The sequence below is a fragment of the Aythya marila genome (genome assembly GCF_965140915.1).
Source record: "Aythya marila genome assembly, chromosome: 17".
Taxonomy (NCBI): domain Eukaryota; kingdom Metazoa; phylum Chordata; class Aves; order Anseriformes; family Anatidae; genus Aythya; species Aythya marila.
The window spans coordinates 1,111,076-1,130,407 of record NC_139058.1 but is presented as its reverse complement, the minus strand read 5'-3'; the positions used below and the strand labels follow the sequence as shown (position 1 = coordinate 1,130,407).

The following is a 19,332-nucleotide window of genomic DNA, read 5'->3' as shown; positions in this document are numbered from 1 at the left end:
TTAAAAAAGGTGGGAAGAGTTTAGGGAGCACCATGTCGTGGTGAGAGCCTTGGGCATGGGGTTTGCACGTTGCACACCACAGGGCATGGTGGCAGCTCCGTGCTCTGCCGGCCCCCGCTGCTGCTGCCTGGACCCCGCGGAGAAGCCTGGTGCCTTTGATGGATTTCTCTGAATTTTTCTCCAAAGCTGTGCCTCTGTTTCCCACAGCACCCCCATCACAGAGGTGAATCCCTTCTCTGACCAGAGAAGACATCACTTGCAGGCACAGTATTTTTTCAGGCTTTTTCCACAAGGCGCTGCTCCCTGTGGGGTCGGAGGCAGCGGGACCTGCGTGTGAGGGACCCCGATGCTCCCCCAGCCACCGCCTGGGGGGCTCTGAGCGTGATCCTCAGCTCGGGTGTGCTGCAGCAGCATGGAAACCCACCCCATGCCCCCCAGTGACCCCTGGGCACAGCACTGGGATGTGCCAGCGGTGTTGGGGTGCCCCTGCCCTGGGGAGCTGGGGCCGTGGGGCCGCTTTCACGGGGGGCACAGGGAGGCTGAAATCCTGGGGCTCTCTGCCAGGGCTCCCTGCACCTCCTTGGGTGCCCCAGGGTTGGACCCTTTGGTGTCAGCACCGCGGTGGCACAGAGTGGGGCCAGACGGGCACGGAGACGTGTGTGGGGTGGGCGCAGTGGGGTCAGCAGGGCCCCAGGCCCCCTTCCTTGCCTCTCCCAGCCGAGGCCCCGGTGCCTCCAGCCGCCTCGGCGGGGTATTTTTAGCAGTGACATGTGTCACCTCAGCTGCCACCGCGGCGAGGGGCGGAGGGGGAGGCGCAGGCAGCCCCCCCGCCACGCCTGCTGCTGCCTTTGCTCTCCGGCTCGCCGGGGTCCAGCACCGCCGCAGCGCCCGGTGCCACCGGCGTGGGCCAGCAGCCCCCGCGCCCCCGGCACCGCACGCAGGTAAGGGGCACCCCGGGGTGGTCTTTGGGGTTGGGGGACAGGTCAGGGCCCAAATGGAGAGTTTTGGCCATGCTTTTAGCCCGACACTGGGCCCCTCGGTGGTGGGGAGGGCTATTTTTAGGTGGGAATGAAGGGCGATAGCAGCAGCCCCGGCTCCGGGGGCGGCCTCCAGCAGCTGGTCAGTGCCGGGGGGCTGCGGTGGGAGCGGGGATGGGGATGGGGATGGGGAGTGCCCTGCCCTGTGCTGGAGGGTGGGGGGGGACCCCTCGGTGGCCTCAGCTCCCACCAGGTCCTGGGAGGCAGAGGGGTGGGAGTGAGCCCCCGGGCAGCTCCAGCGTGGGGACCAGACCCACGTGGCTGTGGCCCAAGTGGGGCCGCGTCCTGCGCCCCAGTGCGGGGAGAAAAAGAGGTGTTGATGGTGGTCCTGGCCTGGGTTTGTGGGCTTGGTTGAGGCACGTCCCGCTCTGTGCCTCAGTTTCCCTGTGGGTTCAGACATGGGGTCCCTGCTACGGGCACCGTGTGGGCTGGGGGCTCCACACAACCTAGGGGGCTGCTCCCCCCGGGGCTGCAGAGCCCTGCTGTGGGGTCGGTGAGGGGGCAGCTCCATTCCCCAGGGGGTCTGTGGGGCAGGTGGCAGCCGGGACACGTGGCGCCAGGGGCTGTCGCCCAAGAAGGCAAATGACATTCCTCAGCCGGGCTCCTGGGCCGCTGCGGTGCTCCTGCCCTTTACTGTACAAGGCGAGGCGGGCCTGGCGAGCCCCGACCCGCTCGGGGCCTGAATGATCCCGACAGGTGAAGCCGGGATCAGCCCTCAGCGGGGCACGGGCATGGCTGCACCCTGCACCGCCCCGGTGCCACCGCCACCCGTGACGCCTCCTCCCGGCACCCCCTGGCCCCGCTCCACGCCAGGAACGGAGGCGGCCACACGTGGCCGAGCGCTCCTCGAGGCTGTAAAACGACCCGGACCCCACATGGCCGGCTCCACGCTCCTGTCCCCGTGCCCACCGGGGCCGGTGATGTCCCAGGAGGGTCCCCGCGGCCCAGGCCCGGCCCTGGCTGGCAGCCCCCCTCGCTAACTCTCTCCTCTCTCTCCCCCGGCTCTCCGTAAGGCTCTGTCCGGTCTCGCTGCCACCATGGCCATCTCCTCGCGCCTCGCGCTCTGGGAGCAGAAGGGAAGTGTTGGTGGGGGCCGGCGGGAGGGGACGCCCCGCGGCCACGTCCCCCTGCCCTGCACGTTGCTGCGCTCACGCTGCTTCCAAGCCTTACAGCTCAGGGCACTTCGCAGCCTGAATTTTCCATCCTGAGCAATTCCCCTGCTGCTGGTGGCTCTCTGCAGGGCTGAGTTTCGGGGGAGCCCACGGGGTTTGGTGCTGGGTGCTGCTGCGGGGTGGCATGGCAGAAGGCGAGCGGCTGGGGGGGCCCTGTGCTGCGGGGGGCCATGTGCTGCCAGGGGCTGGGGTTGGGGCCAGCAGGGCCCTGCGGGTCCCCGCGCTCTCAGCAGCTCCTTGGCCCCCTGCAGCCCCCCCTGGGTGGCCAGGCTAGAGCTGCACGAGGAACTTTTCTTCCCAGCACCTGGCCTCCTGTTGGGTGCAGCCTCCCTGTGCCAGCCTGAGGGTCTGCTGGCAACATGCACAGCTCCTGCAGGGGTAGAGTGGGGCTGGGTGCTCGGCTCAGCCACCCCTACGTGCTCCTGCTGCTGCTGTCCCCGTGGGGCTGGCTGGGCTGGGCTGGTGTCCCCACACTGCTCCCGTAACCCAGCTTCTGCTCCTGCAAACAGATCCGGGAGGAGGACCGGGCCCCCCCACCGTCTGCACCCCCCCTGCTCCTCTCTGTCATCCCTGGGGGGTTCATCAAGCAGCTCGTCCGCGAGACCGAGAAGGAGTCCAAGGAGGCGAGGCTGAAGAAGAAAGCCAAGGCCACTGCGAAAGAGGACGTGAGTACTGAGCAAATCACGACTGTGCGCCCTCCCTGCAGCATTCAGGTGGCACCTTGGGGCTCAGATGGGGAGGTTCAGGCTCGCAGGGCACTGCAGGGGTTTGTGCGCACCCCCTGGCCGGGCCAGACCCTGCCCCTTCCCTGTCGGACCCTCCTGAGGCTCCTCTCCTTCTCTTGGCAGCCCGTGGGGGAGGCCGGTGGGGGCCGCACCGGGGACCCCCCAGCTGCTGGAGGAGCCGCGGCCAGCAAGGGGCAGCCGCTGCAGAACGGGCTGCACACGGAGGGGCAGGGGGGCGAGGGAGCCCCGGCCCCCCCAGGCACGGCACTGCCACCCGGGAGGGCTGCACCGGGTCCTGGCCCCTGCAAAGCCCCGGCCCCCACCCCCAGTCCGGCAGAGACCCCTCACCCGGGGGCTCCCGAGGCAGCGAAGCCGTCGTCGTGCCCTGAGAAGAGCCCCAAGGACGCCCACCCTGGGGGGAGCCCCCCAGCTCCAGCCCCCACGCCCAGCAAGAGCTGCAGTAAAGGCCCGGTGAAGGAGGGGGACGCGCTCAAGGGGAAGGGTCCCGAGGGCAGCAAGAAGGAGGAGAAGGGGGCACCTGAGAGCAGCAAGAAGGAGAAAGGGGCACCTGAGAGCAGCAAGAAGAAGGGGGAACCTGAGAGAAGCAAGGAGAAGGGGGCACCTGAGAGCAGTACGAAGGAGAAGGGGGCACCTGCGATCCGCGAGGGGCCCACAGCCAAGGGGAGGACCAAGAGGGAGCTGGCGCTGGCCAAGAAGGAGCCGGAGAAGATGAAGAAAGATGCGGGAGGTGGCAAGAAGGAGGCGAGGGAAATTAAAGGGCCTGGAAAAACTACCAACAAGGCTGAGGGACCGAAGGGGGAGCCGGGAGGCATCCAAGGAAAGGCAGAGGATGGGGCAAAGGAGGCAGGGAAGGCAAAGGACAAGTCAGGGAAGAGTAAAGAGGCACCGGAAAGAAACAAGGAGGCACCGGGAGAGAGCAAAGAAGCAAGCATGGAGAGCAAAGAGGAGACGGCAGACAGCACAGACCAGGACCAGGTAATGCCTTTTGCAGATTTTGTCCCATATTTTGGAGGTGTGGGTGCAGCTCTGTGCAGCTCCTCCTGTTTGTGTGCCCTCACCTGGGGGCTGGGGGGGAGGCAGGAGGGCAGAGGGGGGCAGTGCTCTGGGCTGGAAGTGTTTCCGAGGATGGGGACACGGCTTTTCCTGCTCGGTTTCCTGCCTGTTCCTGCACATTTCCCCTCTCTCCTCCCCGCAGGCTCCCAGGGATGTTTGGTACGAGGCGGAGAAGGTCTGGCTCCTCCAGCGGGACGGCTTCACGCTCGGTAACTCCTTTCCTTTCCTGCAGCCAGCTCCAGGGGCATTTCGGGGTCTGGCCATGGGACGGGAGCCGGGTGACCCCTTGACAGCCCTATCACCCACGGGCTCACGCTCGTCTCGTTGCAGCCACGCAGCTGAAGCCGGACGTGGGGACGCCGGAGCTGCCGGCGGGCAGGGTGAGGCTGCGCCTGGAGGCGGACGGCAGCGTGGCCGAGGTGGATGAGGACAGCGTGCAGCGGGTGAGCACGGCCTCTGCGGGGGCTGGCACGGGGCTGGGAACCCCATCCAAAGCCCCGGGCACGGGGCAGGATGCCACCATGGAAGCCGCCGTCCCGCTCGCAGGATGGCAAGGGCGCAGTGCCGGTGGCCACCAGGACGGTGGCCCCGGTCGCCGGCTGCTCCCCGACGGCTCTCTGGCCCCTTCCCTACAGAGCAACCCCCCCGGCCTGGACCTGGCGGAGGACCTGGCCTCGCTCATCAGCCTCAACGAGTGCAGTGCCCTCAACACGCTGCGGCAGCGGCTCCGTGCCCAGCTCCCCTACACCTACGCCGGGCCCAGCCTGCTGGCCCTCGGGGGGGGGCGCAACGCTGCCAGCCGGGCGGCGAAGGTGAGGGGGGGCCCAAGGGGGTCCGCATCCCTCGGGGGGGCTGTGATGGGAGGCGGGCACCGACCCCCCCCCGGGGATGGTGGTGGAGGAGCCGGGAGCTCCGGTACCGGCAGAGGGCACCGTGGCACCGCCGCAGCCGCACGGCTGGGGGGCTGCGGGGGGTGTGAGGGGCTGGGGGTCCTCCGGAGGGGTGTGAGGGTTGGGGATGCTCTGGGGGGTTTGCAGGGCCCGGGTGATGCTGGAGGTGTGTGGGTTTGGGGATGCTGGGGGTGGTGTGAGGGGTTGGGGATGCTCCTGGGGTGTGTGGGGCTGGGGGTCCTCCGGGGAGTGTTTGGGGTTGGGGATGCTGGGGACGCGCCGCTGCCAGCCCAGAAGCTCTCCCAGCAGCCAGGAGCAAAGCTCTGCCTCGCTGTCACTGCAGCCAGGAGCAGGTCAGGGCGCGGTGTTTGCAGTGCACGGGGAGTCCCACGGGAGTCCTGCACCCTGGGGGGAGAAATCATCGCCCCCCCATGTGAAACGCCTCCGTGCCTCCGTCCCCAAGGAGCCCCCTGAGCTGTGCCGGACGCTCCCCCCACGCTCTCCCTGCCCGCAGGTGCTGAAGGGCCGCAGGGACGGGATGCCCCCGCACCTCTGCTCCATGGCGCACCGAGCCTACGGGGCCCTGCTCACGCAGCGGCAGGACCAGGCCATCCTGCCCCTGGGGCGCAGCGGCGCGGGGAGGACGGCGTGCTGCCAGGGCGCCCTGGAGTACCTGGTGGGCACGGCGGGCAGCCTGGACGGCACGGTCTCAGGTACGGGGCCGGTGGGCAGGAGACCCCCGGGGCTGCGCGTGCCCTTTGGCTCCCGGAGCCTCCAGGTTTGCTATTTTGATAAACCCCAGAGTAAGCAGCGGGAGGGGATGACTTGCCCGCTATGGGCAGCACTGCTCCCCTGCGATCAGGTTACCGATGAGGTGAGGGGAAGCGCTGGGAAGCGATCAGCTGGAGAGCAGCTCTGGGCTTCGAGGTCCGGGTGGGCTGAGGGCACGGCACGCTCCTGCCAAGGGCTGGCACAGCCCCTCCTGCCGGCACAAGAGCTGCCCCGGGGTGGGACGGGTCGTGGTGTGTGCGGGTGGAGCTGGGGGTGCAGCCAGCAGGAGAAGCTGCCCCCGGCGCCTGCTGAGCGGCTGCTGGTGCTGGGTTTCAGTGGAGAAGATCCAGGCGATGTTCACGGTCCTGGGAGCCTTCGGGTCGGTGACCACCAGCCACAGCAGCAGCTCCACGCGCTTCTCCATGGTCCTCTCACTGGATTTCAGCGCCACCGGCCGGATAACCGCCGCGCACCTCCAGGTACCCGCGGGCCCTGCTGCATCCAGCAGGGACGGGGACAGAGCCGGTGCCATGCTTCGTGGTGAAGCCAGGCGGGAGCTGCTGCGGTGCCAGGGAGGGGAGGAGGAGCAGTGCTCTGCTCTGTTTCCTCTGCACCAAGGGTGCCCCCGCAGGAATTTGGCCTCTTGATGTGTGCCTGGGGTGCTCCTGCCTGCACGACCCCCTGTGTGCAGCCCTGGCTGGCTGGAGCACCCCCCAGGGCCACCCCCAGCCCTGCAAGTAGGAGCCTGGTGCTTGCTCGGTAGCTCCTGGTGGCATCTCCCCACCCCTGGGTGCCCCTGTCCCCCCTGTCCCCTGCGTGCCCGGCTTGCCTGGACACCCAGCCCGCACTGAGCCCCTCATGCTGGGCACTGGGGCTGGGGGCTGCCGCTGACGCCCCCCTCTGCTCCCCCCCAGACCATGCTGCTGGAGAGGGGCCGAGTCGCCCGGCAGCCCCTTGGGGAGAGCAACTTCAACGTCTTCCCTCTGATGCTGGCGGGCCTGGATGCGGCGCAGAGGTGAGCGTGTGGCCACGGGGCTGCAGGGTGCAGGGGCTGTGTGAGCCCAGCACCCTGGATTTTAGAGATTTTCCATAGTGCAGGGGCATTTTCTGGTTCCCCCCACTAAAACTACAATTGGGCTAAGGTTTTGTTCCCAAATACCTTGCCGTGCACTGAGCTCTGGTGTGGCTCACAGCACTGCATGGCACCGAGCAGGGCTAAGTCCTTGTTTTCCACCCCCTTCCAGGACCACGCTGCACTTGCACCAGGTGGCTGAGAGCAACTCCTTCGGGATCAAGCCGTTCTCAAAGGTAGGGAGCAATGACGGAGCCTCCAGCCCCACCTGCTCGCATCCCTCTGCACCCAGCTGCTGGGTCGCCCCTGCAGCTCCCCAGGGCATGCTGGCTGCTGAGTCCCTGCTCAGAATACTACTTTTAGGGGCTAAAAAGGTGGCTTTTGATCTCCAGAACCGGCTCCTTATTAGTCTGAGCTGTTTGCAAGGTCCTTGCGCTGCTGGTGCCACAGGAACGCAGTCAGATTTGGGTTCAGAGATGGGGTTTTACACCATCCTCTGAAACAGCAGCCCCTTGGCCACTGTTCCCTGTCCCCCCATGGCACACACATGTCTCTGGGCAGCCAGGCTCGGCCGTGTGGCTTGGGAAGGGCTCAGAGCATCCTGTGCCAGGGCGAGCAGATGGCACCTTGGGGCCGCCTGGCCGAGAGCCTGGTCCCTTCCCGGGGCAGGGTCACCTTGGCTGGTGCTGGCGGGGTCATTCCGGCACAAGGGAAGGACAGTTTTAGGTCAGAATACATTTCCTTGAAATGCCATTTTCCTTTCTGATCTCTGCTCTGGATTTTTAAACTGGAAATCTAATTGGTGGCTTCCCGGCCTTTGTCCTCATGGCTTGTGGGGATAACTGCGCCGACTGATCCCCTGCCATGACATGGGTGTATCAGCAAGTATTGGGGTATTTGAGTCTGGAGGAATCATGGGCTCAGCCGGGTTCCCTCATTAGCAGCCGCCTCCTGGGCCCCTGCAGGAGGAGGAATCCTTCGGATGAGGGGGGCTGGCCGTGCCGAGGGGGGGACGCTGCCTGCCAGCCCCGTGTGCTGTGCCTCGCCTCGGGGCTGGGTGTCTGCAGCGCCAGCCCTCAGCTTACGGGGAAAAAGCCTAATCTTGCTGAGGGGCTGCACCTGCAAGAAATAAATAATGAAAAAATCATATTAGCCAGGACACAGGGAGCTCCTCTGCCTGGCTGGGGTGCCCAGGTGCTCTTTTTCCATAATCCCACCCAAACAAGCCCCTGATGGTGCCGAGCAGGTTTCCCCGTCCCCATGCCACCCCGTGGTGCTCCCGGTGATGCTCCCCCTCCTGTTCCCTTCCTCCCACAGCCCGAGGAGAAGCAGAGAGCCTCGGCAGCGTTCGCCCAGCTGCAGGCTGCCATGGGCACGCTGGGCATCACGGCGGAGGAGCAGGCGGCCGTGTGGCGCGTGCTGGCCGGCATCTACCACCTGGGAGCCGCTGGGGCCTGCAAAGGTGAGGGGGGCTCGTGCCTCATTTCCCTGCACCCCTCATTGGGGCCTGGGATCGGGGGTGGGAGATGGAGCAGGTCCCGGTGTGGCGGGGTCTTGCTGGCACGTTGCACCCTGGAGGTGTTGAGGTGTGATGCCTGCAGCGGGGCTGCTGCACAAGAGATTTACTCGCACGCTTTGGGCTGGGTGATGCCGTGTGCTGCTCCGGGGGGCAGGAGCAGGGTCTGTCCCGTGGCTGCCTGCAGGCAGGATGGGGTCTGTGAGGCTTCACCTCCTGCCAGCTCTCCGGGGAGGTCCGGGGTTGGTGGCTCCTTGGGGAGTGCCTCTGGTTTGTGCCACCGGCCCACCACGTCCCCAGGGGCACGGCAAAGGGGCAGCTTCAGGTAGCCGTAATGTCATCATCTCCTGAGTGTCTAATGCAGTAACCGAATTATATTAGGATGATTCTGGATGAAGATTGTATTTATAAAGACTTTATTAATACAGGCATATAGAAATTGCCTTATCCCTTATAAATTATTTTAAGATGTGCTCTAACCCGTTTTAGAGACAGCCACATTGATTTACACACTTCAATTTATGAGGGCTGCATAAAGGCTGCTATAAACTCAGCCGTAGACATTTATAAATGTCTCTGCAACATGTCATAACACATCTTATGGTAATTTATGCCATTAATCATTTATTAATTATTTTAAAAGGATGAATACTGTCGTCACTTAAAGTGTGTTCTCTCTTTCTCCTCTCTGGCATTTTCTTTCCCCAGCTCCCCTGACACTTTTCCAGCTGTTTAAAAATGACCCTGCTGTCTCAGGCTGGAGTGTTGCGATGAGGCTTTTAGTAAAAAATGGAATCCTTCTGCCTCGAGAGTTTTCAGGAGAGCAGATTTTGGAGCCGTGTCTCTTTTTGAAATCCCCCTGAGCTGGCAGGGGGCTTTGCTGTGCCCGCGGGTCCCCTTGGTGCCAGGTGCTGTGTGGCTGTGCTGGGGGGGTGACCCCCTTCCTTAATGATGGGCAAGGCTTTTAAACCTGCTCTCATAATTACCTGAGCAGGTTTACTCCAACATGGGTTCAGTGGGGTCTTTCTGTCCCAAGCATCCTGAAAGTCGAGGGTCAATTGAGTGCTGTGTCCCAAAGCCTTGCAGCAATTATTTCGGCAGGGCTGGGAATGTTTTTTAATGGGCCCGGGCAGGGCTTGGGGCTCCGGAGCTGGCTCGGGTGGAGGATTAACAACCAGAGCATGTCTCAGCGTCACTCGCTCTGGTATTGATTCCCCCATCGTGTGTCAACAAAAGGGGAGAAATGAAAGGAAATATGGATAAAAAATGGATCAAAGCCGGATGGAGCAAAAGTCTCAGTGGGGGCAATGACTCTTTTAATGTGGTTAAACCTGTCTCCTGATAGCCATCTCTTCCCTTCCCCTTTTATGCGCTTTGAAGTTATATATTCAGAATCCTCTCCCCGAGATCTCACCAAAGGACGCCTCGTCTCTTTGCTCGTGTTGGGCAGGCGCTGCAGCCACCCCCACCCCAAGGCAGCAGCCCCCAGCACGCCGTGGCCGCGGAGCCCCGAGCACACCTTAGAGGTGCTTTTTTTTCCTTTTCTGCTGATTGCTATCGCCTTGTCACAAGCTCTGTTTGTCCAGGAATGAAACAGGAGGGGAAAGCATCATCTCTCCCTGGCTGAGAGGAGAAAATACATTTGCAGCTAGAAAAACACTGGGAAGAAAAGGTTGAATTTCAAAAGCTCGCTCTGTCCCGGTGTCAGCATTGCCCCTTGCTTTTGAAACACGTTAAAGCAGCTCTTTTTGTGAGAAACCAGCCTGACATCCAGAGGCCAGCGGGGCACCTTAGGTACCAATTCACCGGAGTGCTTTCAGTCCCCTTTGTGTGCTGCAGAATATTACATATTTTCATTTATTCATTAGCTCTTTAACCGGGAAGGAGGTTTCAGGCGCAGCTGGGGGTCAGCATTCAGCTCCCTCTCAAGCTGCCTGTTTTGCTGACTGCTACAGAAATAAAGCATCACAGCTCTGTGCTTTGTGCAGGCTTCCCACCGCGAGGCTTTCATAGAGCCGAGGGTGTTCCCGGTGGCTGCAAGTTCCCAAAGCCCTCCCGGAGCAGCCGGCGGGTGCACGCGGTGGCCGGGAGCCCAGGCAGTCGGTGCGGGTCAGGTTTTCCTTGCTGTGGTGGCTCACAAAGCCTTGGATTGCTTCGGGTGGTGCTGGGGAGGAGGAGCAGGGTGAGCTGTGCCTCAGTGGTGCCGAGCGTCGCATCTACGTCCCAGGGCTGTGGTTGCTTGTGGGGGTGCAGGGGGCACAAGCCCACCCAGGGCCATCTGCCCAAGGGTTTCCAGGAGGACCGGGAGCTGTTGAGCCACGTGAAATAACGGGGATATCCACCAAACGCAGGGGGAGGGCAGCAGGCAGGAGCCGTGGGCATTCACCGTGTGCCTCCTGCGAGCGCGGACGGCAGCGACCTTCTGCCTTCTTGCCAGAGCTGTGAAAAAATCCTTGACCTGCATTATCGCTGCTGTTTTACAGCCCCTGAGACGTAGTGACCTTTCCCGAATTGATGTGGAAACGGCATTGTTCTTAATGCCAGCCGAGCTCGACGCCCAGATTTATCCTAATTTTTCATTACTGCCTGTTGCTAAAAGGATGAGGGAGCAGCACACCCGTAATTAGCACTGAGTCAGAGCTTCCCTTCTATGACAAATATACCTGTCCTGGGGTGGATTTCCCACTGCTGCCGAGGGAAAAATGAGCTGGCAGCTCTGGCGCAGCAGGTGATGGAGCTGCAGCGCTGCCAGCACGAGGCTGACGGGCGGCCTCCAGCATAAATCCATGCCACGGGGCTGCCGGCGTGCTGCGCCTCCTCGCAGAGCCCTCACACACCTGTGGGCAATTCCTCACCGTTTGGTCCGAGGTCTGTTGCAGCCCTTTCCCCTGGATTTCTGTAGGTGCACAGGACGTGGAGGATGCAGGTTTGCAGGGGAAGCTGAGCACGCGTTGTTTGGGTTCATGGAGCTGCTCGCGTGTTCCCCTGACCAGGCTGCAAGGGCTGTGTCGGTGTCAGGGGCAAAGAGGAGAGCTCGGGCTCTTCTACAGCCACTTTTCAGCTGTTGCTTCCGTTAGATGCTGCTGTTTGGGCAGAGCGGTGCTGGCTGAGCCAGAGCAGCGTGCCCCTGTGTGCCTGTGCTCGGGGCATGCAGCAGAACCAGTGGCAGTGCCAGCGTGGCTTTCCCAGCAGCGTGCCAGGAATGGAGGGATGTGAGCCTCCTGCGGCACGCAAGAAGCGCTTTTCCATACCCAGTGGTGCTTCAGGCAGAGCATGTGCTCCTCATTAATCCCTCGTAAAACCTACGCTGCACCTGCAGACTGCAGCTCGGGGGTGAATTCCCTCTCCCTTGGCTGTGCGTGTCCTTGCCCCATGCACAGCCTGGGGCTGAGGCTGAGGGGCAGCGTTTGGGTTCGCTCTGCCACGGCTCCGTGCTGTCTGAGCGAAGCGTGCAGGGGAGCGCTCCTCTGCTGCCTTGCCTCGTTCATCAAAACGATTCTTGGAAAAGATTGCATGAGGGCTGGCCTCTGCATGCTGCCAATTTTTCTCTCTCTCTGTTAGAGCCTTTTGCTCTGCAGCACCTGGGTTTTCCTGCTGCAGGGAGAAGCAGCGCTGGTTTGGCACGTCGTGTTCCCAGCAGGCTGGTGGCTCTGTGCATTTAATAAGCTGTGACCCTCTGGAGCAATGATTCTGTTTTGACAGAGCCACCAGCCTTCATGGGAAAGGCCTCAAACAGGACAAACAGTCTCTAGGGTCTGCATCTTGGCTCAGTGACCATGCCCTGCAGTGTGCAGGGGGATGTTTTCAGGCTCCTCTGACCTCCAGAGCAGAGCCGGGACCTCGCAGCCTGTGCCGGGACGGACGTGCCATGAGCCCTCCTGTGCCAGCAGTGAGGCCATGGGCATCACCAGCAGCAGGTCCCTGCTTTGCCAGATGTTTTGTGGCAGGCAGGACGGTGCCATGAGCGGATCCAGCCCAGGGCCATACCCTGACATTGCCTCTCCTTTGTGGGGCCGTGGCATCCTCAGGCGGCTCCCGCCCTGGGCGGGCTGTGTCTGCGCGAGGCGAGTTATGGCGCTATCTGTTCAGAGCCCTGACATCTTTATTACAAACAGTCGGGGAAATGCAGCCAGAATGGCAGATTTCTTTAATCATGCTATTACACAGCTCTTCCCTTTGTTATATATAGGCTTTAATATGTCATACATCAGGCAATGGGTCAATGGAGAATAGACTGCAGGATTTAGTGCAGGACAAATAAATTAGCCATTCAAGCCAGGAGGAGCCTCCTCTCTGCCTGCTTCCCCACCCAGGGTAATAAAGAGGAACAAGCAGGCTTTTTTATTTGTCCCATTAGCAGTGCAAATGTTTTCATGACAAAATAAGTGGAAGAGAAGGGCTGGGCTGGCAACTTGTGCCCAGAGCAGGGGAGGCGGCTGAGCGGGGCTGCTGGGCTCTGCCTGCTGCAGGGGCAGTGCTGGCAGCTGCGGGATGTGCCCGGGGTGATTTCGGGAGGGCTCCAGCCCTATTTCTCTTAGCAGGGTGCCCAGCTCCCATGGACTCCCTGAGCATCGGGGTGGGCTCATTGGCATCGCCTCCTTTGCTGCTCTTGCCCTGAGGGAGATGAATCTGGTGCCTCTGAGAGCTGGATGGAGCTGGTGCTCGCCCTGCACGGCCCCGCTGCTCCTTTTAAATATTAAATGTGCAGGAGTAATTACCTGTCAGGTGTTAAAGCTGGCGTGTTTTACAGCGGTCACATCAGGAGCAGGAGGGCTGCTGCTATTCATATTTTATGAGGTGTGAGGTGCTGCGGGCCTCTCGTGGCACTGGGGGCTGCTGCGTGGGGCAGAGCCGAGCCACCAGTGTCAGGGCTGACCCCAGGGGCTGCTGCCCGGGAAGCATCTCACATCTCCTCACCAGCAGAGCCTTTGCTGCTGGTAGCTGTGCCCAGGGAGGGGCTGCAAGCCCCAGGGCTGGCTCCTCACTGCCTCTGCCCAAAGACACCACTCAGAGGTCTCTGGATGACTTTGTTCCATTTCTGCTCATTCCCACCGTGCTGCTGTGCCAGCTGGCTGCTGCTGCAGCATCTCTCATTCCTAGATTTGTAAAAGGATTTATCCCGCAGCTTGTTTCCCTATTGATTTTAATCATTAAGCTGGAGCCACTATTGCTGGATATAAATAATTTCCTCTGCCAGCGTACACCAGCTCTGCGTGCGGGGGATGCTGCGAGCTGTGCTGCTCTCGGGGTTACAGGGACAGCAAACATCGCCGGGGCTCAGTAAGGTGATCCTGGATTTTGAGGGATTGGCTCGTAATCCCATCAGCTTCCATAACCACATCTGCCAGGCTGGCCTGCTGAAGCTCTTACTGTGCACAGGCGGTGCTACCGATGCCTGGCTGGCAGCAGCAGGCTCAGCCTGCTCCCAGCCCCCTGAGCTGCTCCTGGATGTCTCTGCAGGACTCTGGCAGGTCTCTGCTCAGCCCCACCACTTGAATGTGGTGCACTGAGCACCACGGGGGCAGCAGCACGTGGGGAGCCCTGCGCGGGGCAGCCAGACCCAAAAGCATTGCTCTGAGACCCCCCGAGTTGTCAGCTATCCTCCGAGCAAAAAACGAGTCCTCCTATCTGCATGATTACCCAGGGGCCAAGTCTGTCAACCTTTCTCGAGTCACCCAGCCTTCTGCTGACATGCTGAGCATCTTGCAAAGCTGGGCACATCACCGCAGCTGTGGTTAGCAAACATGCAGGGGGTAACGGAGGGCACCCCCATCCACTGTGGGAAATTGGAAGAGCAGGCTGTAACGAATGGTGAGAAGCTGAGTAGCACGACAGTAAAAGGAATTAGTGAAGTACGTGGTCGCTGACTTACTGAAGGTGTGCTGCAGTAACCGAGAGCTGGTAAACCAGCTGTAAGCCTCAAGGAGCACGCTGGCAGTCCCCTGAGTTTCCATGCAGGTTGCCTCCAGCAGTGTGGGTTGGTGTTGGGGGCTGGAGCTGTGCTCACTGCTGAGTGCTGGGAGCTGCTGGGACACCGGGAGCAGTGCCTCTAATTTAGCAGGCTCCTCTAATTCAGCAGGTTCTAATTTACCTTGTTCCTCCTCATTTCTCCTCCTGCCAGTCGGCCGCAAGCAGTTCATGAAGTTCGAGTGGGCGAACCGCGCGGCCGACGTGCTGGGCTGCGAGCTGGAGGAGCTCACCACCGCCGTCTTCAAGCACCACCTCAAGCAGATCATCGCCCAGGCCACGGCACGGGGCGGCCGGCTGCCCCCGGAGGAGGACAGCCCCTCAGGTGCCCCAGTGCTATGTTCTTTTTTTCTATGTTCCTTTACTTACAGAATTCCTACTTCCATACGGGGTATTTCTATTTATCTATGGAAATTCTGTGCTCTGCACTGCTCCTGCCTCTGCTGTGGGGACAGGCAGTGTGCCTTTTCCTTTCAGGCAGTGAGATCCAGTTAAGTGCATTCATATTAATCAAATTATTAACCCTACCTTGCCATGTCACTGTCCTCAGCTCTAGAGCTGACCCCACGTGTCGCTTGGTAAGGACTCCTGAAGGTCAGGGAATTCAGTAATGCCACTGGAAGATAAGTGACGGGGATAAATGCTGTGGGAGCTCTCCCTAGAAATGGGAAGGGAAAAAAGGAAAAAAATGCCCAGGGGGAGCCAGGTGGGCTTCCCCCCGTGCCTGCTGAGGACACAGCACCACGCTGTGTGTGCCCACACTGTGAGCAGCTCCAGCAGTGTGTGTGCCGTGCTAGTGCCTGACAAATTGCTGCTGAGCCACCATAAACTTCACGTTAGCGTACGGTCTGATTCATGGGGGCAGATCCAGCCTGCACGGGGAGGGGATGAGATACAGCCTGGCTTTAAGGTCATGCTGCCATGCCTGGCGCATCCTCAGCAGCCCTGTTGCAGCCAGGGCTCTGCAAGTAACCATGATAAAAACGAGTGCTTGCAATGCTTCCACCTCCTGCACACGCAGCAGGCACGGGGTGCTGGGGGTGTGCAGGTGGATGCGCACAGCCCGTGTGAGCGGAGCGGTGCCGTGTCTGGCAGGCAGAAGCTGGGAGCAGGGCAGGTTGCCTGACCCTGCCAGCAAGGGGAACGCCTGCTGCCAGCTCTGCTTCACGGGGCAACCGGGCGGCAATAAATGTTGTGTCTTTGTTCCTCTGGCAGGGCCGAAGATGACGGGCGTGGAGTGCGTGGAGGGGATGGCTGCAGGTCTCTACGAGGAGCTCTTTGCTGCGCTCGTCTCCCTCATCAACAGGTACAGAGGTGCCGAGCCCCGGGCACTGTGCACTGAGGAGCTGCCACTCGCTTATCCATGGCAGATGTGGCTTTGCAGGAAGGAGCCGAGATTACCAGGGGGTGTGGAGCAGTAAATGGCCAGGGCATCCCACACAGAGCCACGGCAGTGTGGGGAGGGAATCGCTTCTTGCTGGAAGCTTGATGGCAAGCAAGGTTCGAAATGTCAGGAACTAGAGGGGCTGGCACCAGGGCAGCTGCCGAGGCACCAGGGGAGGCTGTGCTCTGTGCTCCCATCCCACTGCCAGCTGCTGTGGGAGCCAGGCAGGCACCAGGCACCTGCCTGTCCCCAGCACCCTTCCTCTGCCCATTTCCATCTGAGAGCCAGGGTGGGAAGGACATCCTCCATGTGCCAGTGTAAATCTGAAAGGATCTCCTGAGATAAATTCAATAGTTTACACTGGGGTAGGGATCAGACCCCCAGAGCATTCAGTTTCCTCGGTTCCAGTGTTCAACTCAAATTGTTGAAGTCAGCATCCACAAAAAGCTGGTGTTTGAAAATACTCCGTATTGTTGCAGCAGGGTTATTTTTACCTGCAGTCGAATATTTTTATTCTAATTCCTAGCAACCACATTCCGAAGGGAAATTGCTGATGGTACTCTAAGACCTTGCAGAAGGCTCTCTTGAAAAACAGCGTTAAATCAGGATGTGTCCCGCGTCCCCTATTCCCTTTCCCACAGCAGTCCATCAGGCCCTGTTAAACCATTGCCGCGGCGATCCAAGAGCAGTGCCAGGTTGCGGTGCAGTCATGGGGATGTGCCTGTACTGCACGAGCTGGGGGTGAGCCCGAGCCCTTCCAGCTCCTGCAGCCATGCAGAGCATGTGCTGGTGCTGCTGTGCAGTTCTGCGAGCATTGCCTTGTAAATACACCTGGGTTTTGTCATCCAACCTGTGTTTTCATCGGGTGCTGCACCCTCAGCACCCTGTGCTATCGAGGAGCAATGCAGCTCCTCTAATCTTCCCTAATCAGGGCAGGCTGCCCGGCAAAGGGGCTGGGGACAGGGAGCACGGCAGCGAGCAAAGCACTGAGAGCACCAAAGCATAATGTGCCTTAAAAACAATCCCAGAGACTTCTCAGTGTCATGCTCCCCTGCTGTCCTTATCTGAAATACTGGAAATGGCTGCAAGCGACATTCGGAGAAGTAAACATCTCTGTTTCTCCAAGGAACCCTCTGGATGTTGCTTCTCAGATCAGTTCCAGTCAGGGATTCCCTCAGGAGCAATGGTCTCCTCCTGCAGCAGCACTCGGGAGTTTGGAAGCTCCTCAGTGTGGGTGTCAGCTTAGCCACTTCTCCACCAAACTGTGTGTGTTTGGGTTAGGATTCAGTGCTTTAAACAACCAGCGTGCCAGGGTGGGGAGCAGTGTGGGAAGGGCAGCATCTCCACCTAGGCTGGCAGAAGTCACTCAGCTGCAGTAGATGAAGGAGGAGGTGGGTGAGACTCGGACTGAACAGGACAAGGAGATGAAGGCTGTTGGTGCTCCTGGCTGGAGGCACGGGCAGGGGAAATCAGCGCTGCGGCTGCCACGTGGGATGATGCTAACGAAGGGATGTGCACAGCTGGGGGAAAAGCTGTGTCACCCCTGGGCACAGCACGGCGTGCCCCTGGGTAAAGCCCCGTGCTGTGCGTGACCTCCCCCAGGTCCTTCTCGTCCCAGCACCTCTCCATGGGCTCCATCGCGGTGGTGGACACCCCCGGCTTCCACAACCCGCGGCACCACGGCGGGGAGCGCGCGGCCACTTTTGAGGAGCTCTGCCACAACTACGTGCACGAGCGGCTGCAGGCCCTCTTCTACGAGAAAACCTTCGTGTCGGAAATGGAGAGGTACAAGGAGGTGAGCGCGAGGGCTGCGGCCGTGGAGCTGCCTCCCAGCCCCTGGGCACAGCTCCCTGCGCCCCAACGTGGTGAGACAGTGAGTGCCCAGGAGCTGTGATGGCCGGAGTGCTCCATGTGGAGTGGTGGCACGAAGCCTCTTGTCCCCCCACTGTCCCCATCACAGGTCCCCTTGGATGTTTGTGACACGAGGGAAATGCCAGGCGGGGCCGGGTGTCCCCCTGGGCATGCTTCTTCCCGCTCAGGAGGCTCTGTGCCTTCTGATGACACAGCTGGGTTTTTTCCTAAATTACCTCAGGTGCTGAATAATAGAGAATAGAAAGGAAAATGATAAATTATTGCAGAAATACGGGGCTGAAAAATCTACTGGCAAAGATGAACTTATCAGCTTTGCAGCAGTTACTTTAATACCTCTAGCTCTGGAAGAACGGTCGAATTGCCGTGACTTAATATTCACACCTCACTTGCACCGAGTGTATTTGTGCCCTTTGCTGGTTTCCAACCGAGCATGAAATGGAGGAGGGCTCGGCAGGCCAGGCTCGCCTCGTGCTGCCTGCTGGCTGGGACGGGGGCACGGTGTCTTTGTGGCCAGGGCAGTGGCTGTGAGCCCGGGCCCTGGTGGCACATTGCTCACACAGCTCCGACATGCACAGGAGTGAAAATGAATGGAAGCAAGGCCTGCAAGCTGCACATTAAATAATTGATCCTTTCCTTGGTGCTTTCGTGTTAAGTCCTCAATTATTATCATGTCCATTATTGATGTGGCATGTCTGACATTCCCCGAGTGCTGCAGGAGCCCTTTCAGCACGGTGTCCTGAGCCTCGGAGGTGCCCTCGGTGGCAGCTCTGCTCCGTCTTCATCCCCGCTGTGCAGATGTGCCTGCTCCTGGATCCTGACGCCAGACCATGACTCAAGCAAGCTTTTAAATGATGTTTTCCAGGAAAATGTTGAGGTGTCTTTTGATCTTCCAGAGCACTCTCCACTGGCCACGCTGTCCATCATCGACCTGAACTCCTCACAGGTAACCTCTCCCCGTGGCCCCGTGCAATTAGTTGCTCTGCCTGCACTTCCCAGCTTCAGGCAGCAGCGGTGTGGAGCGGGGCAGGCGCTGGCTGGGGCTGGCTCCTGCCTCATTCCCGGTGGCCCTGGGGACATCTCCACCCTTTGGCAGCTGCAGGTGCTGCCCGGCAGCCTGGGGGCTGACCGCAGGGGGCTGCTGTGGATCCTGGACGAGGAGGTGCTGGTCCCGGGCTCTGGGGACAGCGCTGCCTTCGACCGCCTCTGCTCCTACTTTGCCCCGAAGGGCCCCGACCAGGACGGTAAGTTGGGGGCAGTCCAGATGCTCCCCTACCCCCAGCTGCTTTCCTTCCAGCATCAACATTTAGTTTGGGGAATTAAAGAATGGTCGGGGGGAGACAAAATGCTCTGCTGGTGCCCGCTGTCTTGCGGCCCCACTGGTGGTGGCAGCCCCATGGGAACTGGCCGGTGACCCCTCAGGGTGCTGGTGACCCCCCTTGGGGCATTGGTGACCCCCTCGGGGTGCTGTTGCTCTCGCAGGGCCCGGCTGCGTGCGCAGGTGCGAGCAGGAGCTGCATTTTGAGATCCCCCACCAGCTGGGCACAGACCCCGTGCGCTACGACCTGGCGGGCTGGGTGGGCAAAGCCAAGCTGAACCTGTCGGCAGAGAACGCCAGCCAGCTGCTGCAGCAGTCCAGGCTGTAAGTACCACGGCACTGCCAGCAGCCCCGCGGGAGCAGCCTGGGTTGGGGGGAACCCAGGAAAAGGCTGCTTAGCTCGGCTTTGAGGGAGCCCAGAGGGGTTAGTTAGGGTGCGGGGGGTGGGTGCAGTGACTGGCAGCCAGAAGTACGTGTTTTGGTTGGGGTAGGTGCTGAACAGAGCTGGGAATAGCACTGTGGTGAAAAGATTTCCAC

At 60.9% G+C, this 19,332-nt stretch overlaps 1 protein-coding gene across 2 annotated transcripts in view; it reads left to right on the top strand.

Moving 5' to 3' along the window:
- Nucleotides 1–873: 873 nt before the first annotated feature.
- Nucleotides 874–19,332, top strand: part of MYO18B (myosin XVIIIB) — a 56,964-nt gene continuing 38,505 nt past the window's right edge. The window contains exons 1-18 of one of the 2 annotated variants that reach the window (XM_082773998.1): nt 874–941; nt 2,051–2,113; nt 2,719–2,874; nt 3,058–3,930; nt 4,151–4,217; nt 4,339–4,451; nt 4,644–4,820; nt 5,413–5,611; nt 6,006–6,148; nt 6,584–6,684; nt 6,914–6,977; nt 8,059–8,203; nt 14,379–14,549; nt 15,440–15,530; nt 17,211–17,403; nt 18,343–18,423; nt 18,580–18,721; nt 18,960–19,119. In XM_082773998.1, coding sequence (XP_082630124.1) covers nt 2,075–2,113; nt 2,719–2,874; nt 3,058–3,930; nt 4,151–4,217; nt 4,339–4,451; nt 4,644–4,820; nt 5,413–5,611; nt 6,006–6,148; nt 6,584–6,684; nt 6,914–6,977; nt 8,059–8,203; nt 14,379–14,549; nt 15,440–15,530; nt 17,211–17,403; nt 18,343–18,423; nt 18,580–18,721; nt 18,960–19,119 — 2,915 coding nt within the window. In that variant the 5' untranslated portion in view covers nt 874–941; nt 2,051–2,074. Of the gene's footprint in view, nt 942–2,050; nt 2,114–2,718; nt 2,875–3,057; nt 3,931–4,150; nt 4,218–4,338; nt 4,452–4,643; nt 4,821–5,412; nt 5,612–6,005; nt 6,149–6,583; nt 6,685–6,913; nt 6,978–8,058; nt 8,204–14,378; nt 14,550–15,439; nt 15,531–17,210; nt 17,404–18,342; nt 18,424–18,573; nt 18,722–18,959; nt 19,120–19,332 lie in introns of both variants that reach the window. The other variant, XM_082773997.1, reaches the window with a different exon arrangement.